At 43.4% G+C, this 22,199-nt stretch overlaps 2 protein-coding genes across 4 annotated transcripts in view; both read left to right on the forward strand.

Moving 5' to 3' along the window:
* LOC106610889 (centrosomal protein of 170 kDa) overlaps positions 1–13,528 on the forward strand; it is an 85,751-nt gene extending 72,223 nt beyond the window's left edge. The window contains exons 13-18 of the mRNA XM_014210552.3: positions 7,927–8,185; positions 9,014–9,215; positions 10,712–10,962; positions 11,071–11,164; positions 11,307–11,358; positions 11,524–13,528. Of these exons, the coding sequence (XP_014066027.1) occupies positions 7,927–8,185; positions 9,014–9,215; positions 10,712–10,962; positions 11,071–11,164; positions 11,307–11,358; positions 11,524–11,780 (1,115 nt within the window). The 3' untranslated portion in view covers positions 11,781–13,528. The remainder of the gene's footprint in view (positions 1–7,926; positions 8,186–9,013; positions 9,216–10,711; positions 10,963–11,070; positions 11,165–11,306; positions 11,359–11,523) is intronic.
* A 1,459-nt stretch (positions 13,529–14,987) lies between these two features.
* On the forward strand, positions 14,988–21,153 carry dync2li1 (dynein, cytoplasmic 2, light intermediate chain 1). Of its 3 annotated transcripts, none has more exons than XM_014210574.3 (13): positions 14,988–15,168; positions 15,435–15,570; positions 16,234–16,268; positions 16,363–16,432; positions 16,516–16,604; positions 16,733–16,928; positions 17,036–17,104; positions 19,054–19,131; positions 19,431–19,510; positions 19,663–19,733; positions 19,863–19,960; positions 20,056–20,151; positions 20,965–21,153. In XM_014210574.3, the coding sequence occupies exons 1-13, from the start codon at positions 15,155–15,157 to the stop codon at positions 21,025–21,027; spliced, it is 1,095 nt and encodes a 364-aa protein (XP_014066049.1). In that variant the 5' UTR covers positions 14,988–15,154; the 3' UTR covers positions 21,028–21,153. The 3 variants fall into 3 exon arrangements, with proteins under 3 accessions (XP_014066049.1, XP_014066052.1, XP_014066057.1); XM_014210577.3 differs by having other exon boundaries at positions 15,438–15,570; XM_014210582.3 differs by lacking the exon at positions 19,054–19,131.
* The last annotated feature ends 1,046 nt before the right edge of the window (positions 21,154–22,199 follow it).

Genomic DNA, 22,199 nt, shown 5'->3' on the forward strand with positions numbered 1-22,199 from the left:
GTGTGTGTGGTGGTGTTTAGTGTTTGTGTGGTTAGTGTGTGTGGTGTTGTTGTGGTGTTTAGAGTGTGTGGTGTTTAGTGTGTGTGTTGTGGTGGTGTTTAGTGTGTGTGTATGTGGTTTGTGTGTGTGGTGGTGTTTAGTGTGTGTGTGTGTGTGTTTGTGTGGTGGTGTTTAGTGTGTTTGTGTGGTGGTGTTTAGTGTGTTTGTGTGGTGGTGTTTAGTGTGTTTGTGTGGTGGTGTTTAGTGTGTTTGTGTGGTGGTGTTTAGTGTGTTTGTGTGGTGGTGTTTAGTGTGTTTGTGTGGTGGTGTTTAGTGTGTGTGTGTGTGTGGTGGTGTTTAGTGTGTGTGTGTGTGTGGTGGTGTTTAGTGTGTGTGTGGGTGGTGTTTAGTGTGAGTGGTGTTTAGTGTGTGTGTGTGTGTGGTGGTGGTGTTTAGTGTGTTTGTGTGTGGGTGGTGTTTAGTGTGTTTGTGTGTGGGTGGTGTTTAGTGTGTTTGTGTGTGGGTGGTGTTTAGTGTGTTTGTGTGTGGGTGGTGTTTAGTGTGTGTGTGGGTGGTGTTTAGTGTGTGTGTGGGTGGTGTTTAGTGTGTGTGGTGGTGTTTAGTGTTTGTGTGTGGTGTGTGTGGTGGTGTTTAGTGTTTGTGTGGTTAGTGTGTGTGGTGTTGTTGTGGTGTTTAGAGTGTGTGGTGTTTAGTGTGTGTGTTGTGGTGGTGTTTAGTGTGTGTGTGGTGGTGTTAAGTGTGGTGGTGTGGTGGTGTTTAGTGTGTTTGTGTGGTGGTGTTTAGTGTGTTTGTGTGGTGGTGTTTAGTGTGTTTGTGTGGTGGTGTTTAGTGTGTTTGTGTGGTGGTGTTTAGTGTGTGTGTGTGTGTGGTGGTGTTTAGTGTGTGTGTGTGTGTGTGTGTGTGGTGGTGTTTAGTGTGTGTGTGTGTGTGTGTGTGTGTGTGGTGGTGTTTAGTGTGTTTGTGTGTGGGTGGTGTTTAGTGTGTTTGTGTGTGGGTGGTGTTTAGTGTGTGTGTGGGTGGTGTTTAGTGTGTGTGGTGGTGTTTAGTGTGTGTGGTGGTGTTTAGTGTTTGTGTGGTTAGTGTGTGTGGTGTGTGGTGGTGTTTAGTGTTTGTGTGGTTAGTGTGTGTGGTGTGTGGTGGTGTTTAGTGTTTGTGTGGTTAGTGTGTGTGGTGTTGTTGTGGAGTTTAGAGTGTGTGGTGTTTAGTGTGTGTGTGTGTGGTGGTGGTTAGTGTGTGTGTGTAGTGGTGGTTAGTGTGTGTAGTGGTGGTGTTTAGTGTGTTTGTGTGTGGTGGTGTTTAGTGTGTGTGTGTGTCGTGGTGTTTAGTGTGTTTGTGTGTGGGTGGTGTTTAGTGTATGTGGGTGGTGTTTAGTGTGTATGTGGGTGGTGTTTAGTGGGTGGTGTTTAGTGTGTGTGTGGGTGGTGTTTAGTGTGTGTGTGTGGGGTTTAGTGTGTGTGGTGTGGGGTTTAGTGTGTGTGGTGTGGGGTTTAGTGTGTGTGGTGTGGTGTTTAGTGTGTGTGGTGGTGTGGTGTTTAGTGTGTGTGGTGTGGTGGTGTTTAGAGTGTGTGTGTGGTGGTGTTTAGTGTGTGTGTGTGGTGGTGTTTAGTGTTTGTGTGTGGTGTGTGGTGGTGTTTAGTGTTTGTGTGGTTAGTGTGTGTGGTGTTGTTGTGGTGTTTAGAGTGTGTGGTGTTTAGTGTGTGTGGTGTGGTGGTGTTTAGTGTGTGTGGTTAGTGTGTGTGGTGTTGTTGTGGTGTTTAGAGTGTGTGGTGTTTAGTGTGTGTGTTGTGGTGGTGTTTAGTGTGTGTGTGGTGGTGTTTAGTGTGGTGGTGTTTAGTGTGTGGGTGGTGTGGTGGTGTTTAGTGTGTGTGTGTGTGTGTGTGTGTGGTGGTGTTTAGTGTGTGTGTGTGGTGTTTAGTGTGTTTGTGTGGTGGTGTTTAGTGTGTTTGTGTGGTGGTGTTCAGTGTGGTGTTTAGTGTGTTTGTGTGGTGGTGTTCAGTGTGGTGTTTAGTGTGTGGTGTGGTGGTGTTTAGTCTGTGGTGTGGTGGTGTTTAGTGTGTGAGTGTGTGGTGGTGTTTAGTGTGTGAGTGAGTGTGTGGTGGTGTTTAGTGTGTGAGTGAGTGTGTGGTGGTGTTTAGTGTGTGAGTGTGTGGTGGTGTTTAGTGTGTGAGTGTGTGGTGGTGTTTAGTGTGTGAGTGTGTGGTGTGTGTGTGTGGTGGGGTTTAATGTGTGTGGTGGTGGTGTGGTGGTGTTTGGTGTGTGTGTGTGGTAGTGGTTTGTGTGTGGTAGTGGTTTGTGTGTGTGTGGTGGTGGTTTGTGTGTGTGTGGTGGTGGTTTGTGTGTGTGTGTGTGTGTGGTGTTTAGTGTGGGTGGTGTTTAGTGTGTGTGGGGGTGGTGGTGTTTAGTGTGTGTGTGTGGGGGGGTGTTTAGTGTGTGTGTCTGTTGTGTTTAGTGTGTGTGGTGTTGTGGTGGTGTTTAGTGTGTGTGGTGGTGTTTAGTGTGTGTGTGTGTGTGTGTGTGTGTGGTGGTGTTTAGTGTGTGTGTGGTGGTGTTTAGTGTGTGTGTGTGTGTGTGGTGGGGTGTTTAGTGTGTGTGTGGTGGGGTGTTTAGTGTGTGTGTGTGTGTGTGGTGGTGTTCAGTGTGTGTGTGGTGGGGTGTTTAGTGTGTGTGTGTGTGTGTGGTGGTGTTCAGTGTGTGTGTGGTGGGGTGTTTAGTGTGTGTGTGGTGGTTAGTGTGTGTGGTGGTGTTGTTTAGTGTGTGTGGTGGTGTTGTTTAGTGTGTGTGGTGTGGTAGTGTTTAGTGTGTTTGTGTGGTGGTGTTTTGTGGTGATGTTTAGTGTGTGGTGTATAGTGTGTGTGTGTGTGTGTTTGTGTGGTGGTGTTTAGTGTGTGTGTGTGTGTGTGTGTTTAGTGTGTGTGTGTGTGGTGGTGTTTAGTGTGTGTGTGTGGTGGTGGTTAGATTTTAATAATTAGCTGCTTGATAAGCTGAACCAGGTTAGTTACAACTGGGGTTGGAGCAAAAACCTACAGGAGGGTAGCTCTCCTGGAACAGGGTTGGAGAGCCCTGGTGTAAACCTACAGGAGGTCAGCTCTCCTGGAACAGGGTTGGAGAGCCCTGGTGTAAACCTACAGGAGGTTAGCTCTCCTGGAACAGGGTTGGAGAGCCCTGGTGTAAACCTACAGGAGGTTAGCTCTCCAGGAGCAGGGTTGGAGAGCCCTGGTGTAAACCTACTGGAGGTTAGCTCTCCAGGAGCAGGGTTGGAGAGCCCTGGTGTAAACCTACAGGAGGTTAGCTCTCCAGCAGCAGGGTTGGAGAGCCCTGGTGTAAACCTACAGGAGGTTAGCTCTCCAGGAGCAGGGTTGGAGAGCCCCGGTGTAAACCTACAGGAGGTTAGCTCTCCAGGAGCAGGGTTGGAGAGCCCCGGTGTAAACCTACAGGAGGTTAGCTCTCCAGGAGCAGGGTTGGGGAGCCCCGGTTTAAACCTACAGGAGGGTAGCTTTCCAGGAATAGGGTTGGGGAGCCCCGGTGTAAACCTACAGGAGGGTAGCTTTCCAGGAATAGGGTTGGGGAGCCCCGGTGTAAACCTACAGGAGGGTAGCTTTCCAGGAATAGGGTTGGGGAGTCCCGGTGTAAACCTACAGGAGGGTAGCTTTCCAGGAATAGGGTTGGGGAGTCCCGGTGTAAACCTACAGGAGGGTAGCTTTCCAGGAATAGGGTTGGGGAGCCCTGGTCTAAATCCTATGGCCACAAGTTTCAAATTGGCTAGAAGTGACATTGTTATCGGCCAAAGCTGACTGATCTTTTAGTGTATCTTAATTGACAATACAGAGCCAAACAGATTAAGACAATTGCCACTGAGGGAACCTAACCTCATTGCTGATGCAAGACATAAGCAATGTTGTGATTAGCACTGGGCTCTGTTGTTTAGGGACTGTACTCCCTCTAGTGGAAATGGTTTTTTAAGACATTGCCATAGCATATTAGAACTTGTCATGTAGTTAAGATGTTACTACAGTGAATCCAATTGATATACACTGCTCAAAAAAAAAAAGGGAACACTTAAACAACACAATGTAACTCCAAGTCAATCACACTTCTGTGAAATCAAACTGTCCACTTAGGAAGCAACACTGATTGACAATAAATGTCACATGCTGTTGTGCAAATGGAATAGACAACAGGTGGAAATTATAGGCAATTAGCAAGACACCCCCAATAAAGGAGTGGTTCTGCAGGTGGGGACCACAGACCACTTCTCAGTTCCTATGCTTCCTGGCTGAAGTTTTGGTCACTTTTGAATGCTGGCGGTGCTTTCACTCTAGTGGTAGCATGAGACGGAGTCTACAACCCACACAAGTGGCTCAGGTAGTGCAGCTCATCCAGGATGGCACATCAATGCGAGCTGTGGCAAGAAGGTTTGCTGTGTCTGTCAGCGTAGTGTCCAGAGCATGGAGGCGCTACCAGAAGACAGGCCAGTACATCAGGAGACGTGGAGGAGGCCGTAGGAGGGCAACAACCCAGCAGCAGGACCGCTACCTCCGCCTTTGTGCAAGGAGGAGCAGGAGAAGCACTGCCAGAGCCCTGCAAAATGACCTCCAGCAGGCCACAAATGTGCATGTGTCTGCTCAAACGGTCAGAAACAGACTCCATGAGGGTGGTATGAGGGCCCGACGTCCACAGGTGGGGGTTGTGCTTACAGCCCAACACCGTGCAGGACGTTTGGCATTTGCCAGAGAACACCAAGATTGGCAAATTCACCACTGGCGCCCTGTGCTCTTCACAGCTGAAAGCAGGTTCACACTGAGCACATGTGACAGACGTGACAGAGTCTGGAGACGCCGTGGAGAACGTTCTGCTCCCTGCAACATCCTCCAGCATGACCGGTTTGGCGGTGGATCAGTCATGGTGTGGGGTGGCATTTCTTTGGGGGGCCGCACAGCCCTCCATGTGCTCGCCAGAGGTAGCCTGACTGCCATTAGGTACCGAGATGAGATCCTCAGACCCCTTGTGAGACCATATGCTGGTGCGGTTGGCCCTGGGTTCCTCCTAATGCAAGACAATGCTAGACCTCATGTGGCTGGAGTGTGTTAGCAGTTCCTGCAAGAGGAAGGCATTGATGCTATGGACTGGCCCGCCCATTCCCCAGACCTGAATCCAATTGAGCACATCTGGGACATCATGTCTCGCTCCATCCACCAACGCCACGTTGCATCACAGACTGTCCAGGAGTTGGCGGATGCTTTAGTCCAGGTCTGGGAGGAGATCCCTCAGGAGACCATCCGCCACGTCATCAGGAGCATGCCCAGGCATTGTAGGGAGGTCATACAGGCACGTGGAGGCCACACACACTACTGAGCCTCATTTTGACTTGTTTTAAGGACATTACATCAAAGTTGGATCAGCCTGTAGTGTGGTTTTCCACTTTAATTTTGAGTGTGACTCCAAATCCAGACCTCCATGGGTTGATAAATTGGATTTCCATTGATTATTTTTGTGTGATTTTGTTGTCAGCACATTCAACAATGTAAAGAAAAAAATATTTAATAAGATTATTTCTTTCATTCAGATCTAGGATGTGTTGTTTAAGTGTTCCCTTTATTTTTTTGAGCAGTATATTTGAAATCTAGAGAGAGCATTTGGTCAACACTGTACATTACACATTTTGCGTTAATGTGACATTGTGAGAAGCAATAGCTTAACTTGTCTTCCAAGATGTCCATACCCTCTTGTTTGATGCTTGGGTGATGGGGCGCCATCGTTGGATGCTTTTGTTGTGTGTCAGCTGACGGGAATTAGTCTGCCTTTTTAACTGGTGTTTATCATTGTTCCTAATAATGACATTATTAACACAAGCTTGTCAAATGATAGCCTTTCATTCTAGATACAGCCTCAAAATTGCTTCAATTACATTATTTTCATCGTTATGTAAATGGAAAACTTTAAACTGAAACAACAGGCTTAGATTTTATCAGATCCACATCCTTCAACTGAAACGACAGGTTTAGATTCTATCAGATCCACACCCTTCACCTGAAACGACAGGTTTAGATTATATCAGATCCACACCCATCAACTGAAACGACAGGTTTAGATTATATCAGATCCACACCCATCAACTGAAACGACAGGTTTAGATTATATCAGATCCACACCCTTCAACTGAAATGACAGGTTTAGATTCTATCAGATCCACACACTTCAACTGAAACAAGAGGCTTAGATTCTATCAGATCCACACCCATCAACTGAAACAAGAGGCTTAGATTCTACCAGATCCACACCCATCAACTGAAACAAGAGGTTCAGATTCTACCAGATCCACGCTAGCTGACATCCACATCGCGGTTGTTCTGGTGGTGTTGGAGGTGGAACTGCGTTAGAGCTATCAAATCCACACGCAGCTTCTGGTATTATACCTAAAGCGGACATTGCCATTGGCTGCATGGAGTCACATTAAGAGAAATCCCATGCAGCCTCGTTTACAAGTTTGAACACTGGAATGTGAGATGTAATCCACACCTCCATTAGGCTGATAGAACCTCTCATAATTTCAGCATCATTATTTCTATATATCCTACACTTTCTCCTTCTGAACTTCTAACGGGAGTGGGATGGGTGTGGCTTCCTGACAATGGTCGCAAGAGCAGCTGCTCATTGATTTCACAGCTCCAACACAGTTATGCTTCCGACACGCCAAAACATCAGCTATGCAGGTGTCAGCTATCCCCGGAGTCTACTGACTCATCGCTGCGTCAATCTAAGTAACGTAATATAAAAAATCCCCATAAAAATCTATCAGTTTAAGCTGTGTCTCAATCCACCGCATCTGCCTATGTCAGATGGTGGCCGAGCTACAGCGGTGTTTGTCAGACCATGAGACATCTTGAAAAAACGGTCTTCTTGTGAAAATGTCTGTAGCGTCTGAATGGTTTAGCCTACAAAACTATTACGGACACGATGGTGTTCTGCGTTTTGCTCTACGACCCTCACAAGTGTCACGGGACTTGTCTGAAAGGAGTTTTTGTTACAACAAAAATAAGGGGTGAAATATGTGTCCCAAAAAAGATTTCCTGCGCTTTCTTCTATCTCCTAGATATAGGACGGACATTTCAAAATGAATGTGTTATTCAGTGTGTTTCTATGGGCTATGGTAGTAAAGGCCAATTTAAACATTTTATCAAATAAGTACAAACAAAATAAGTATTTTGATACCTAACGGGGTCCTAAAATTTAAAATGAAATCGCTAAATGATCCATGGTATGACCATATTAAAACAATTCTATATGTTAGCTTAATACCCCCCACCCCATGACTTAGACTTTTTTTAAGGCTTGATCCACCATGAGTGGCAGTGACCTCACCTTCTAAAAGAGCAGTAGTCACTGGAAACAGGAAACGGACACATTGAAGCACTGGATTCAGGCCTACATAGGATTAAAAGACTCACTATTATAGTGTATTTGATTAGTGACCAGCTATTCAGGTACTGTGTACCTTCACTGATTACGTGCAACTTAGAGCCACATCCATCTCCACCAGCCTCACGTCAGGCTAACTTGTCATGATTTGTGTAGAGATCTTTATGTGCCACTGTTAAAACCACATCTATCTTGTCATGATTTGTGTAGAGATCTTTATGTGCCACTGTTAAAACCACATCTATCTTGTCATGATTTGTGTAGAGATCTTTATGTGCCACTGTTAAAACCACATCTATCTTGTCATGATTTGTGTAGAGATCTTTATGTGCCACTGTTAAAACCACATCTATCTTGTCATGATTTGTGTAGAGATCAGAGTCTGCTTGGCTTGCTTTAAGATAGAATGCTTTAGACAATGTGAGCATCCGCTGCTTTTTGAATAACTGAAATACCCTCAAATACAGTTATCAAGAGATAATTGTGTTGTATCTTTCTCCCTGACCTTAGCCTCTAACAGGTGGAGACGATTGCCCCCAGAGTATGGATCCACCTCCGAGGAGGAGTTTGGCTCCAACAGAACCTCCCCCAAACCCGGGCGCCCCCTGCGCCCACACCCGGTCCTGAGGGGTACCAGACTGGGGGGCTCCACCAGCAGCCTTAACTCTGGTCAGGTTGGCCCTGGAGGCGTGGTCCTCAAACACCGCATGAGAGAACAACAGGAGGAGGACGTCAAGGACTGGACCGCTCACAGCGAGGAGATTGCCAGGTACTCATCTACTGAAGCTTATACACACACACACACACACACACACACACAAGGAAGCTCAGTTCAGTTTATATGCCTCATGGACATGGCACAGGTGGTAAATATGATCTGGAGATAGGGCATCCCCAGGAATAGGTTAGTGTTTTTACTCTCATTAAACAATTGTGATCTTTAGTTAGTCCACTCTAACTGAGGTGTTCTGTTTTGTCAAGCTGTAATAAATGGTTCCCGACTCAGCAGGGACTTTCACATAGTATGATGGTCATGAGAGAGAACCATCCCACTGGGCAAAAACTGGTTGAATCAACGTTGTTTCCACAAAAAAATGTAAGTGGAAAACTGATTGGATTTGGATCAGGGAGACTGAACTGGGCAGACAGCAGTGAGAAAAGGACAGATTCATACTGCCTCAGAGCAAGCACAAGGAATTTCTTACAAAAGAAGGGGCCTGCATCAGACAAGGAGATTGAAAGTAATGGAAGATAACGTTATGTTATCGCAAGCATCTCTTAGTGTAAACATTTTTTAGTTCAGGTTCCCTGCATACAATGCTTGTGTAGGATATTGTCGTTTACAAGTGAATATTGTCAATTCACTTCGGCCTCTAGATGGAGGTTAGACAATTTTCAATCTTTAGAATGGTTCTATGTGCTGTGTCAATTGATTATACAGTAGGCTAAATGCTTTTTGTTGAGGCTGACTTACAGAAGTTCCTCAATGTCTAATGAGTAGTCTTAGGTAATACTGTATCATTGTGAGATATCTGTGTGTGTACTGATTTAGAGAAGTGTTCCAGCAGCCTGTCTGGTTATTTCCCTGTGTGCGTAGGATCAGTCAAGACCTGACCAAGGACCTGGCCATCCTTGCCCGGGAGATCCACGATGTGGCCGGAGAGATCGACTCAGTCAGCTCCTCTGGCACGGCTCCCAGCACCACTGTCAGCACCGCCGCCACCACACCCGGCTCCACCATTGACACCCACGAAGTGGTAGGCCGCACGCAGGAGGGCACGCAGGAGGGCTTGCAAAAGGTGTTTGACTTCTTCCTTCCTTCTACTACTAATGCTCAACATACTGCTTCAGCATCACTTTGGCTTTGATCTGCTGCAGAAGGTGTGGACTGTGAACTGGCATTATGCTTTGATCTGCTGCAGAAGGTGGGACTGGGAACTGGCATTATGCTTTGATCTGCTGCAGAAGGTGGGACTATGAACTGGCATTATGCTTTGATCTGCTGCAGAAGGTGGGACTGTGAACTGGCATTATGCTTTGATCTGCAGAAGATGTGGACTGTGAACTGGCATTATGCTTTGATCTGCTGCAGAAGGTGTGGACTGTGAACTGGCATTATGCTTTGATCAGCTGCAGAAGGTGTGGACTGTGAACTGGCATTATGTTTTGATCTGCTGCAGAAGGTGTGGACTGTGAACTGGCATTATGCTTTGATCTGCTGCAGAAGGTGGGACTGTGAACTGGCATTATGCTTTGATCAGCTGCAGAAGGTGTGGACTGTGAACTGGCGTTATGCTTTGAGCAGCTGCAGAAGGTGTGGACTGTGAACTGGCATTATGCTTTGATCTGCAGAAGGTGTGGACTGAACTGGCATTATGCTTTGATCTGCTGCAGAAGGTGTGACTGTGAACTGGCATTATGCTTTGATCTGCAGAAGGTGGGACTGTGAACTGGCAGTATGCTTTGATCTGCAGAAGGTGGGACTGTGAACTGGCAGTATGCTTTGATCTGCAGAAGGTGGGACTGTGAACTGGCAGTATGCGTTGATCAGCTGCAGAAGGTGTGGACTGTGAACTGGCAGTATGCTTTGATCTGCTGCAGGAGGTGTGGACTGTGAACTGGCATTATGCTTTGATCTGCTGCAGAAGGTGTGGACTGTGAACTGGCATTATGCTTTGATCTGCTGCAGAAGGTGTGGACTGTGAACTGGCATTATGCTTTGATCTGCTGCAGAAGGTGGGACTGTGAACTGGCGTTATGCTTTGATCTGCTGCAGAAGGTGTGAACTGGCAGTATGCTTTGATCAGCTGCAGGAGGTGTGGACTGTGAACTGGCATTATGCTTTGATCTGCTGCAGAAGGTGGGATTGTGAACTGGCATTATGCTTTGATCTGCTGCAGAAGGTGTGGACTGTGAACTGGCATTATGCTTTGATCAGCTGCAGAAGGTGGGACTGTGAACTGGCATTATGCTTTGATCAGCTGCAGGAGGTGTGGACTGTGAACTGGCATTATGCTTTGAGCTTTCCTCTATCCCATTTTGAGTATGCTATATACTGTTTAGATATAATTAAAATGTGTATATTAAAATGTTATTAACGAGCTTTCATTGACCTTTCTCTGCTAACTTCTTTAATACCTAATTAATCTAACTCATATTATGATAATCTGTAGCATAGTGATAGTATACATTAATACCGAGTAGATACAGTATAACATGCTTAAGTTGTGGAAACCACAGCATCATACAGATGCCACATATAACTGACCCTCATCACTTCCTCTTCCCCTCATAGCTGATTGACTGTGTGTTTGACGAGAGCCTCAACTTCAGGAAAATCCCTCCCGTTTTGCAGAGCAAGGCCCCTGAGATAAACGGACGCGCTGTGCCGCAGCGCCCCCGCGCCCCAGACAGCCTGGACAGCGTCCTCCAGAGACGCACATGGAACAGAGATGAGGCAGTGTTGGACAGTCTGCTGCTCACATCTGTCTCTCAGCTGTCAGCCCAAATCAGACAGTCTGTTGACAAAACAGCAGGAAAAATACGGTAACAATCAAGCTCTTTATGTTGTTTATCTCTATATCTGACATTCACAAGAGATCAAGGAGATGTTAGCAAAGCAAGTCTTAGCTCTATGAACTATGATTTTTCCAGAATATTGTTCAAAGACAAGGACAGGAATTGGGATGAGATTGAGAGCAAACTCCGATCTGACAGCGACATACCACTCCTCAAAACCTCTAACAAGGTAAGGAAAAAACAGGTTGTACATGTATTTTTTCATTATTGTAAATTTTTTTTAAAAAGCATCATAACAAAGCAACTTTTATAAGGAAGATACTTTTATTCCTCTCTAATGTCATGACTTCCCCTTACTTCTCTTGGAATAGGACATCTCCTCTATCGTCTTGGAGCTGAAGAGAGTGGAGAAGCAGCTACAAGGTGTGAGAGCACGGCAGACCACCGCTAAGAGGAATGTGCATTGCAAATAGATTGACTTATACACACATTAGTTTCACTACATGCATTCCACCTGCTTCAACATATATGATCAAAACCAAACAAAAGCTCATCTTTTTCAACCATTCTCCTGTATTTCTCATACAGTGATAAATGTTATGGTGGATCCTGAAGGCACCCTGGATGCCCTGAGCAGCCTTGACCTGACCAGCCCCCTTACACCCATGCCCTCTCCTGGTTCTCAGGGGCCCCAGAAGACCCTCCCAGGCCCTGCAGCCAAGGGCTACACCGCCTCCTCGGCACCCACTAAGGGGTCAGGGTCTGTGTCAGCCAGAGACCTGGGAAGCCTGCACTTCAACCGCATCCACCCCAGTGGAGAAGAGAGTGACATCACTCAGAAGTGAGGAGGTTCCCACCCTCTGCGATGCTTCGTATATAGAACACCTGCCTCAAAGAACAATTTCCCCTCTTTCGGGAATATTTCAGGATGAACATCCACCACCCTATAACCAGTAACCTACCAAAGCTAACAGTAAAGAGTTTTTTTTATGTGAGCCAAGTTTTCAAACGTGAAATAAGTGTACAGTGGAGCAAACTCAAAATGTTACTTATTGTATTTTGAACAGTAATTTGTCTGTTTTGCTGGTAATCTGTTTTCTATCTATTTTCTGCACACATTTGTCTAAAATACAGAATTTCAACTTCTCTGAGCAATTCTGTACCCAGAGAATCTTACACATTATTATGGTGAAATGCAATTTACAGTAAAAAATGTTTCTACTGTTTGAAACGATTTAAGACTGTTACAGTACCATGTTAAACTATGTTACAGTACAGTGATGCTTGTATGTAGCCTAAACGATTCATTTTTGGAACACGACACAAACGAACCTCCGTTGGCTCCGTTTGCGTAGACTGTGTAGAGCCCTTAAGCCTGGTCCTTGACCTGAATTACGTATTTCATATGATTTGCATTACTTGATATTTTTCCTGTTACGACTATGCAGTATCTTTGTAAACTGGAAGTGAAAATGAAAATGTGACGTTGACCAGATCTTTTTCATATTGGACTGTTCTGAATCCCTCCTCTTTACTGTAGTACTTTATACAGTAACATGAGTCCATAATCGTTTACAAGATGTACACCCAGAATGGCCTTTGTTGGAGAGAGCTGGTTGGTCTTCTATCAAAAGGACCTCTGTCTGTTTAGTGTTGATTTACAAGGACTTTAAATTGGTCTTTAAAATTGTATGAAACAACATGACTGCAACAAAGTTACCGTCAAAGCTTCATTAGCTGTAACCACTGTCATTAAAGAAGTTACTGTCAAAGTTGCATTAGCTATACCCACTGTCATTACTACATATATGAATGATGATCATAAGACTTCTATAGCAAGCCTTTTACTGACATTGAATCGCTCACTATTCTACATTTCCATAAGGGAGGATGTTTTCATGTACTCATACAGTATGTGTGTATAGACTTGACATCCTCACTGCGTTTTCTGCTTCTCTTTAGTTCCCTTTTGGAGGGTTAGCCTGACCATTTTACAAGCCTTTCATGTAAAGTTATGTGTCATAGAATAAAATGTATTCAAGATAGTGCAACAGTATTTAGATACTTAAGCAATAGTGAAGTTAGGTACCAGAAGACATGCTCCATCTTTTCTGCTTCATATACAGACTTTGATGTCACTAAGTGCCCAGTTTGAATATTAAAATGGCATAATGTTTTTTAAAGATGAGGAATCATCAAGAGTGGGCTGAAATTGTATAATTTGTCAAATGTGTCAAAAGCTCTTCAAGTGTCACCGTGAGTGGTTTTACGAATTCAAAAGGACAAAACCAAAAACCTAAATAGAACAGATGATATCAGAATGAGATGCCTCTGTACCTATCCTCTGCACACCATGTTTGTCAGTATATTACATTAAAAAAGAAAGTGATGGGAATAATGAAATGCTCGGTATACTTTTTTTGTTAATTTGAAAGTTTACACATCTTATCAGTGTTTTACTTCTCTGTTTCATGTTTTGTATAAACCACCATTTTATTTATTTTGTTAATTCAATGTATTTTATTGTTGCAATTCATGTTTTTTGTTATGTTACTTTTTTTCAATGAAATAAAACGTTTAGATTCTTCCCTTATTTACATGGATTTTTGCTGTAGAAACAAGACAGGTTGGTTTTCAATGAGTTATAGTTTGCACACCTATTTCATGGTGACTCGTATGTTTTGATACTGAGCAGTTTTTAGACTGCTTTGTTTGCTCACCTTAACACTGATGATGGTTTGATACCTAAACATTTGTATTTTGTTTTTCACCTTTCATTTATGCACTTTTCTGCTCAATGCACTTTTTGGGAATAATCATGTCCAAATCAATCGTCTGTATTTTTGCAACCTCCGTTTTGGATTTGTCCACAAAGTGTGAGGGGTCTCCATCTCTCCTAGTAATCTTGTTGTGTAACCTATACACCTGTAACATAAACTATTTGATATAAGGACATTTAAATAGCGCAGACAGCCATCCATAATTGCTCTGCCTTAGCATTTTAAAAAGTCAGGAAAAATGTATGAGTAAAATTTCCTTTAGGAATGTACCAGAGTAAAAGCAAAAGTTGTCACAAATATAAATACTTAAGTAAAGTACAGATACCCCTAAAACTAGCCTACTTAAAGGAATACTCCAAAAATGGAATTTTGGTATTTGTTTCATTAGTCCATTGTTGACATAGTTCCAAAATGTTTTGCTTGTCAGCAATCAAGTTTTCAAGATATGTAACTTTCAAAATACCGAAATCATACAGAAATCTTCCCCATAAGGTATTTTGAAAGTTACATATCTTAAAAACTTGATTGCTGACAAGCAAAACATTTTGTAACTTGCTGACTTCCAAGACTTGTGAGCTACTGCCTGGGATTTAGCTAAGCAGGGGTAACATTTCACTCTTGGAAGACTCAGGTTTGTACATAATTCTCAGCCGTTAGCTTCGTCCACGACTGCCTCGTGAACTATAATCCTGACGCTGTGTTTTAACTTTTAATAACATTAATAATCATCGCATGCGATATGGCTTTCAAAACATATGGCCCTTATCTTTCATCAGCGAGAAAGAATCCTTTTTAAAAAAGTAATATTTAACTGTAGCAGTTAGAGATCCATACAGCTATGGAGCCTCCATCCTACTAAACTACACTGTAGCAGTTACAGATCCATACAGCTATAGGGGCATCCATCCTACTAAACTACACTGTAGCAGTAACACATCCATACAGCTATGGGGCCTCCATGCGACCAAACTACACTTCTCCAGTTACGCTTAGACACAGGTGTTCATAACATGCTCGATAGCTAATTAGCACATTGTCATCCTTTTTTTCTGCAGATCTGGCTGTGTGGGAACACATAATCCCTATCAAGGTGTCTCCATTTTTAACTGTGAATAGATTTTGTATTTCTCGCTGATATGAAAGATAAGGTCCTTATGATTCTAAAACTGTACATCCATCACCAAAAAGTACAGAATTACTGTGGCTCATCCTGTAAATTATTATGTTTTTCATCTAACGTTAGTCTCTGACTCTTGAAACTGCCTTTCCCACAAACCCTTTGGGCAAAGTGCTAAATTCCATCATCGAACTGCGACGTTGCCCAGCGCAACGTTTACCGATCTGAGGCGACTGACATTTAAACGTTAAGCTAGACTTTCATATTTTCAAACAACGGGGCAATCAAACTCAAGTCTTTACATTTAATTTAAAGGTAGTCAATGCCAAAGATAAGGTAAGATCTTGTTTGCCACTTTGGTCTTCCAATTGTGCATGTTTTTCTAAACTAACGTTAGCTAACTAGCTAGTAGCAGCAGAGGACCGTCCTTTTTAGCAAAACATTTAACCACAGTTAAACGGGGGTTAGCTAGTTACCAGTATATTTGATATAATGTTACGCTAGCTAATGTGAGCTAGCTACTCAGCTATTAACAACGTTGTTATGGGCGACAACAAACTATCAGAATGAACAAATAAGGTTACATCGTAACTTTTGTCTAGTAGTGACACGCTGTGGGAGTTGGCCTCTGCGGAGGTTCAGAGTCGGGAGGACGGGAAAGGAGGGGAGGAGGATGGCGGAGTTGATCCAGTGTCACTCAACGAGAGAACCGTGTTCTTCATTGGGAATAAAGAAGGGGTAAGTTGTAGCCATCTTTATGACTGTGTGTCTGGAGAAACTAGCTAACAGTCCTCCTAATAGTGAGATCCGGGTTCTCTAAATCTGGTCCTGGAGAGCTACTGGGTGTGAAGGGTTTTGTTCCAGCACAGCAGTAACCTACAAATCAATTTTATGTGTCACATACACATGATTAGCAGATGTTAATGCGAGTGTAGCGAAATGCTTGTGCTTCTAGTTCCAACAGTGCAGTAATACCAAACAATTCCCCAACAACTACCTAATACACACAAATCTAAAGGGTTGAATGAGAATATGTACATGTAAGTATATGGATGAGCGATGGCCGAGCGGCATAGGCAAGGTGCAATAGATGGTATGAATTACAGTATATGCATGTGATATGAGTAATGTACGATATGTAAACATTATTAAAGTGGCAATATTTACAGTGCATTGTATAAAGTGACTAGTGATCCATTTCTTAAAGTGGCCAGTGAGTGGGTCTCAATGTAGGCAGCAGCCTCTCTGAGTTAGTGATTGCTGTTTAGCAGTCTGATGGCCTTGAGAGAGGCCTGGCTTCGATGCACCCGTACTGACCTCGCCTTCTGGATGGTAGTGGTGTGAACAGGCAGTGGCTCGGGTGGTTGATATCCTTGATAATCATATTCCCCCCCCTCTTAGGGTAAAACTACAATTTTGCTCCGGTGCCTCGACAGGTGAGTTTATTCTCAGTACCACTGATGTATTTTTATAGTAAGATACTAGCATAGCTGTCTCTATTACTGTGAATTATATGTTGTTCTCTTCTAGGGATGAACCTCCTAAACCAACTCTAGCGTTGGAGTACACCTTTGGTAGACGGGCGCGAGGACACAACACAGTATGACACCGCTTTCATTTGTACAATTCCAGGGAGCTGATGGTGTGTGATTATCAGTCTGACCTGTTGTTCTCCTCCTCCAGCCCAAAGACATAGCTCACCTGTGGGAGCTGGGTGGAGGTACCTCCCTATCAGACCTGGTTCAGATCCCCATCACTGCTCAGAATGTCAGGTCAGTCCCAGTCCCACTACCTAAACTGCTTCTTAAATGAGTAGTTCATCACATGCCCTCTTCTCTAAAGCCACTCTGCAGAGACATTGTGCTGATGAAAGTAAAGAGGTCTATGTGTGATTTCTCAGGTCTCTGTCTGTGGTGCTGGTTCTGGACCTGTCCAAGCCCAATGCTCTATGGGGAACCATGGAGAGGCTGCTTCAGACAACACGGACCCAGGTGGAGAAAGCTTGCTCCAAGCAACAAAGGACAGTAGAGTCCAAAGCTGGGTCCAAGCAGCAGGCCCAGAACAGACCCCCAATGGTTCTCCCTAAAGACCACCCGGTAAGACAACAACTTTTTCTAGTAGCTATGATTTTAAAAAAGCACAGCATTATTAATGTAAAAGGAGTCTTTGCTACATAGACTATTAACTCTGAGTCTCCCAACAGGACAGAGAGCTGATCAACCCCTTCCCTGTTCCACTGCTGATTATTGGCAGCAAGTTTGATATATTTCAGGTGAGATATGTTTTCTACTCATCTGAGAGGTATTGATAAGTACACTACGGTCAAATGTTTTAGAACACCTACTCATTCTAGGGTTTTTCTTTATTTTGACTATTTTCTACATTGTAGAATAATAGTGAGACATCAAAACTATGATATAACACATATGGAATCATGTAGTAACCAAAAAAAGTGTCAAGCAAATAATATATTTTGTATTTGAGATTCTTCAAATAGCCACCCTTTGCCTTTTTTTAAATTTATTTTAAATTTTAAATTTATTTAACTAGGCAAGTCAGTTAAGAACAAATTCTTATTTTCAATGACGGCCTAGGATCAGTGGGTTAACTGCCTTGATCAGGGGCAGAGCGACAGATTTTTACCTTGTCAGCTCGGGGATTCGATCTTGCAACCTTTCGGTTACTAGTCCAACACTCTAACCACTAGGCTACCTGCCTTGATGACAGCATTGCACACTCTTGGCATTCTCTCAACCAGCTTCATGAGGTAGTCACCTGGAATGCATTTAAATTAACAGGTTTGCCATCCTAAAAGTTAATTTGTGGAATTTATTTCCTTCTTAATGCATTTGAGCCAATCAGTTGTGTTGGGACAAGGTAGGGGGGGTATAGAGAAGATAGCCCTATCTGGTAAAAGACCAAGTACATATTATGGCAAGACCAGCTCAAATAAGCAAAGAAAATGACAGTCCATCATTACTTTAAGACATGAAGGTCAGTCAATACAGAAAATGTCAAGAACTTTTACATTTCTTCAAGTGCAGTTGCAAAAACCATCAAGCGCTATGATGAAACTGTCTCTCATGAGGACCACCACAGGAATGGAAGACACAGTTACCTCTGCTGCAGAGGATAAGTTCATTAGAGTTACCAGCCTCAGAAATTGCAGCCCAAATAAATGCTTCACAGAGTTCAAGTAAGACGCATCTCAACATCAACTGTTCAGAGGAGACTGTGTGAATCAGGCCTTCATGGTTGAATTTCTACAAAGAAACCACTACTAAAGGACACCAATAAGAAAAAGAGACTTGCTTGGGCCAAGAAACACGAGCAATGGACATTAGACTGGTGGAAATGTGTCCTTTGGTCTGGAGTCCAAATTTTAGATTTTTGGTTCCAAACGCCATGTCTTTGTGAGACGCGGTGTGGGGGAACGGATGATCTCTGCATGTGTATTTCCCACCGTAAAGCATGGAGGAGGAGGTGTGATGGTGTGGGGGTGCTTTGCTGGTGACTTATGTGATTTATTTAGAATTCAAGTCACACTTAACCAGCATGGCTACCACAGCATTCTGCAGCAATACGCCATCCCATCTGGTTTTGGCTTAGTAGGACTATCATTTGTTTTTCAACAGGACAATGACCCAACACACCTCCAGGCAGTGTAAGGGCTATTTTACCAAGAAGGGGAGTGATGGAGTGCTGCATCAGATGACCTGGCCTCCACAATCTGCCGACCTCAACCAAATTGAGATGGTTTGGGGTGAGTTGGACCGCAGAGTGAGGGAAAAGCAGCCAACAAGTGCTCAGCATATGTGGAAACTTCTTCAAGACTGTTGGAAAAGCATTCCAGGTGAAGCTAGTTGAGAGAATGCCAAGAGTGTGCAAAGCTGTCATCAAGGCAAAGGTTGGCTATTTGAAGAATCTCATATAAAATATATTTTGATTTGTTTAACACTTTTTATGTTACTACATGATTCCATATGTGATATTTCATAGTTTTGATGTCTTCAATATTATTCTACAATGTAGAAAAGAGTAAAAATTTAAGAAAAACCGTTGAATAAGTAGGTGTTCTAAAACTTTTGACCGGTAGTGTATATTCACCCTGAAGAATGTAGTTGTTGGATTTGTGTTTACAATTGTTGGCTATTTCTATTGATTTCTGGTTTTGTAGGAAAAGTTGTCCGTATTTGACGGATAAATACATTTTCTTTGTAGGACTTTGACTCTGAGAAGAGGAAAGTGATCTGCAAGACCCTTCGGTTTATTTCTCATTACTACGCAGCTTCTTTAATTGTAAGAACCGTAGGCCTAATAGTCATAATCACAGTTGCCAATGTGCCTATGCATATCAGTATTTCACTGTAGGCTATATCAAACAAGTATCTCAAATGCTATGTATAAGTGATGGTATCGTTTCATTACACAAGATGTTCTTTTCTTTCTGCCTTTCCATCTGTCCATCCTTTCACCTGTCTATTCTCTACCTCACCATCTGTCCATCCTTTCACCTGTCTATTCTCTACCTCACCATCTGTCCATCCTTTCACCTGTCTATTCTCTACCTCACCATCTGTCCATCCTTTCACCTGTAGTTTACCAGCAGCAAGTCTGAGAGCTTGATGTCCAAAACTAAGAGCTTATTCACACAACTAGGATTCGGGACAGAGAAAGGGTAAGAGCTCTACCCTCCATCTGTTTATGCCACAGTTTGACAGTGCTGGAATTAGTCATCATTTGAGAGCACTAGACTTAGGCCCAGTATAATTAATGTCCACTGTCATTCAACATTAACACAGATGTACATGTTTCCTCCTATACTGACAGGAAATCTATGTCCTCTGACCTCAGTAAACCTCTACTCATTCCAGCTGGGATGGACTCCTTCAGCCAGATAGGCGAGTTGTGTTTAGCACCCCCTTGTGGTAACAATTATTACGGCAGTGTTAAAGTGCCCTACTGTTTATCATACTGATACTGTGTATGTTATTGTAACATGACACAGTTGATGTCACTCTACTTTTCAGGTTCTCCCCCAACCACAGATGTGGACATTGGGACTCTTCATGCTAAAAACCCTCTAGATCTGTGGAAGAAAGTGTTTGAGGTTGTTTTCCCTCCTGAGGTAATTCCTGCATACGGACAAATACCCTCTCATTCACACACACAGGTTAATATATGTGTGTGTGATACTGATCCATTACTCGTGTCTTCCACCAGAACACCAGTGACCACCACAGAGAGCTGAAGGACCCAGCCAAGGACCCCCAGTATAGTGAGCCCCAGATTGACTCCATGAGGGCCCAGAAAGACACAGTATGAACCCTGTCTTAACTCCAATGTTTCTGATCTGATTGGTCAAAAGAAAAAGTGGGGAAAAAAATCAGAATTGGGCTGCCTGTGTAAACGTAACCCTAGGGTTAGAAGAGTTGACTACAGCACACACTGTATGGGTCCATGGAGATTGTCAAGATTATCATGTATTTCTAATCTAGCTCAACCATCTCTACTTGTCTTCTAGTAAGCCCAGTTACACTGCATTGCCCCGTAATAACCCTGAACTAAAGTAACCTCTGGTGTGTATCTGGCTGTCACCAAGAGTCCAGATGATGTTTTATTGTCACTGAATCAGATAGCACTCCCATTGGACAGGGATCATGTGATGGGTGGAGTCAGCCAATAGGAGTTGAGAGACTGGGGTACTGAATCCATGCCAATATACAGAATGTGGATACTAAAGACTCAAACATGTGCCTTGATAGATGAGTCTAGGAACCCAGACAGGGCCATTAGGTGGAACTTGCTTCAGATGCAACCTTTATAGATGGGTTTTTATGAGGTCAGAATTCAGTTCCGGGTCACGCTGAGTTTCATATGTTTTTACCAGCAATATTGATTGACTCTGTCATATACAGCATGTCAGATGTATCACCTAACTGAATCAGTCAGCTGAACCCTGAGCTCAGCATCCAGAACAGCTTTCTGTTATACAGCTTACATTGTTTGACAGTCGTCTTGCATGGTATCCTGACATGGTTTTAACACTATAGGATTCTATAGGATAGATAAACCATGTAGAATGAACCCCAAACACTCATGATAACATTGTGCCTTCTGTCTTTTCTACAGGAACTGGATCAGTACAAGAGAAACATGTCCAAGTCTTGGAAAGGCCTGGAACTGGAGACCTAACTTAATGGACTCATCACCTCTCTCAGCCAATGAGATCAAAAGAACAGAATGTTCTAAAGCACAGACGGATTTCAGCCATGGCAAACACCTGTCCAGTCACTTAATAAACCGTACAGACTTCAGCCATAGCAGACTCCTGTACAGTCATTTAATAAACCCAGAGAACTGCTCCCATTATCATATACTGAAGAACATTTCATATCGATTGTTTTGGATTCATACAGCTGAAGTCGGAAGTTTACATACATCTTAGCCAAATACATTTCAACTAAGTTTTTCACAATTCGTGACATTTAATCAAAGTAAAAATTCCCTGTCTTAGGTCAGTTAGGATCACCACTTTAAGATTGTGGCATGTCAGAATAATAGTAGAGAGAATTATTTATTTCATCACATTCCCAGTTGGTCAGAAGTTTACATACACTCAATTAGTATTTGGTAGCATTGCCTTTAAATTGTTTAACTTGGGTCAAACGTTTCAGGTAGCCTTCCACAAGCTTCTCACAATAAGTTAGGTGAATTTTGGCCTATTCCTCCTGACAGAGCTGGTGTAACTGAGTCAGCTTTGTAGGCCTCCTTGCTTGCACTTGCTTTTTCAGTTCTGCCCACAGATTTTCTATAGGATTGAGGTCAGGGCTTTGTGATGGCCACTCCAATACCTTGACTTTGTTGTCCTTAAGCCATTTTGCCACAACTTTGGAAGTATGCTTGGGGTCATTGTCCATTTGGAAGACCCATTTGCGACCAAACTGATGTCTTGAGATGTTGCTTCAATATATCCACATACAGGGAAGACCCAGCAGAAACAACAAGATAAGTCACACAGAGCTACAGCGTTCAGCATGCCAGTGAAGGCCACGCCTCCATGGCTTGGTAGATGATTCCAATCCGGTCCTGTACCGCTCCCTTGGAAATGTATTCATCTAGCTTTGTGACAAAGAAGGCCACAAGCAGGCCATAGATGAGGTTCTGGGACAGACGCATCAGGACACATCCAGTCTTGAGACAGGTTCCTCACAGTCCTAAAGAAAGAAAGCAAGAGGTTAGACGGGGACTGAGCCTAACAGTAAATCAGGATGTGCCATCACGCTACCACATCATAGGCTACTATACCCTCAGAAATGAACAATATTTATTTCCCTTCATAATCAATAGCAGTACAGCAGACACCA

Source organism: Salmo salar, chromosome 01, assembly GCF_965601325.2.
Source record: "Salmo salar chromosome 01, fSalSal1, whole genome shotgun sequence".
NCBI classification, from domain to species: domain Eukaryota; kingdom Metazoa; phylum Chordata; class Actinopteri; order Salmoniformes; family Salmonidae; genus Salmo; species Salmo salar.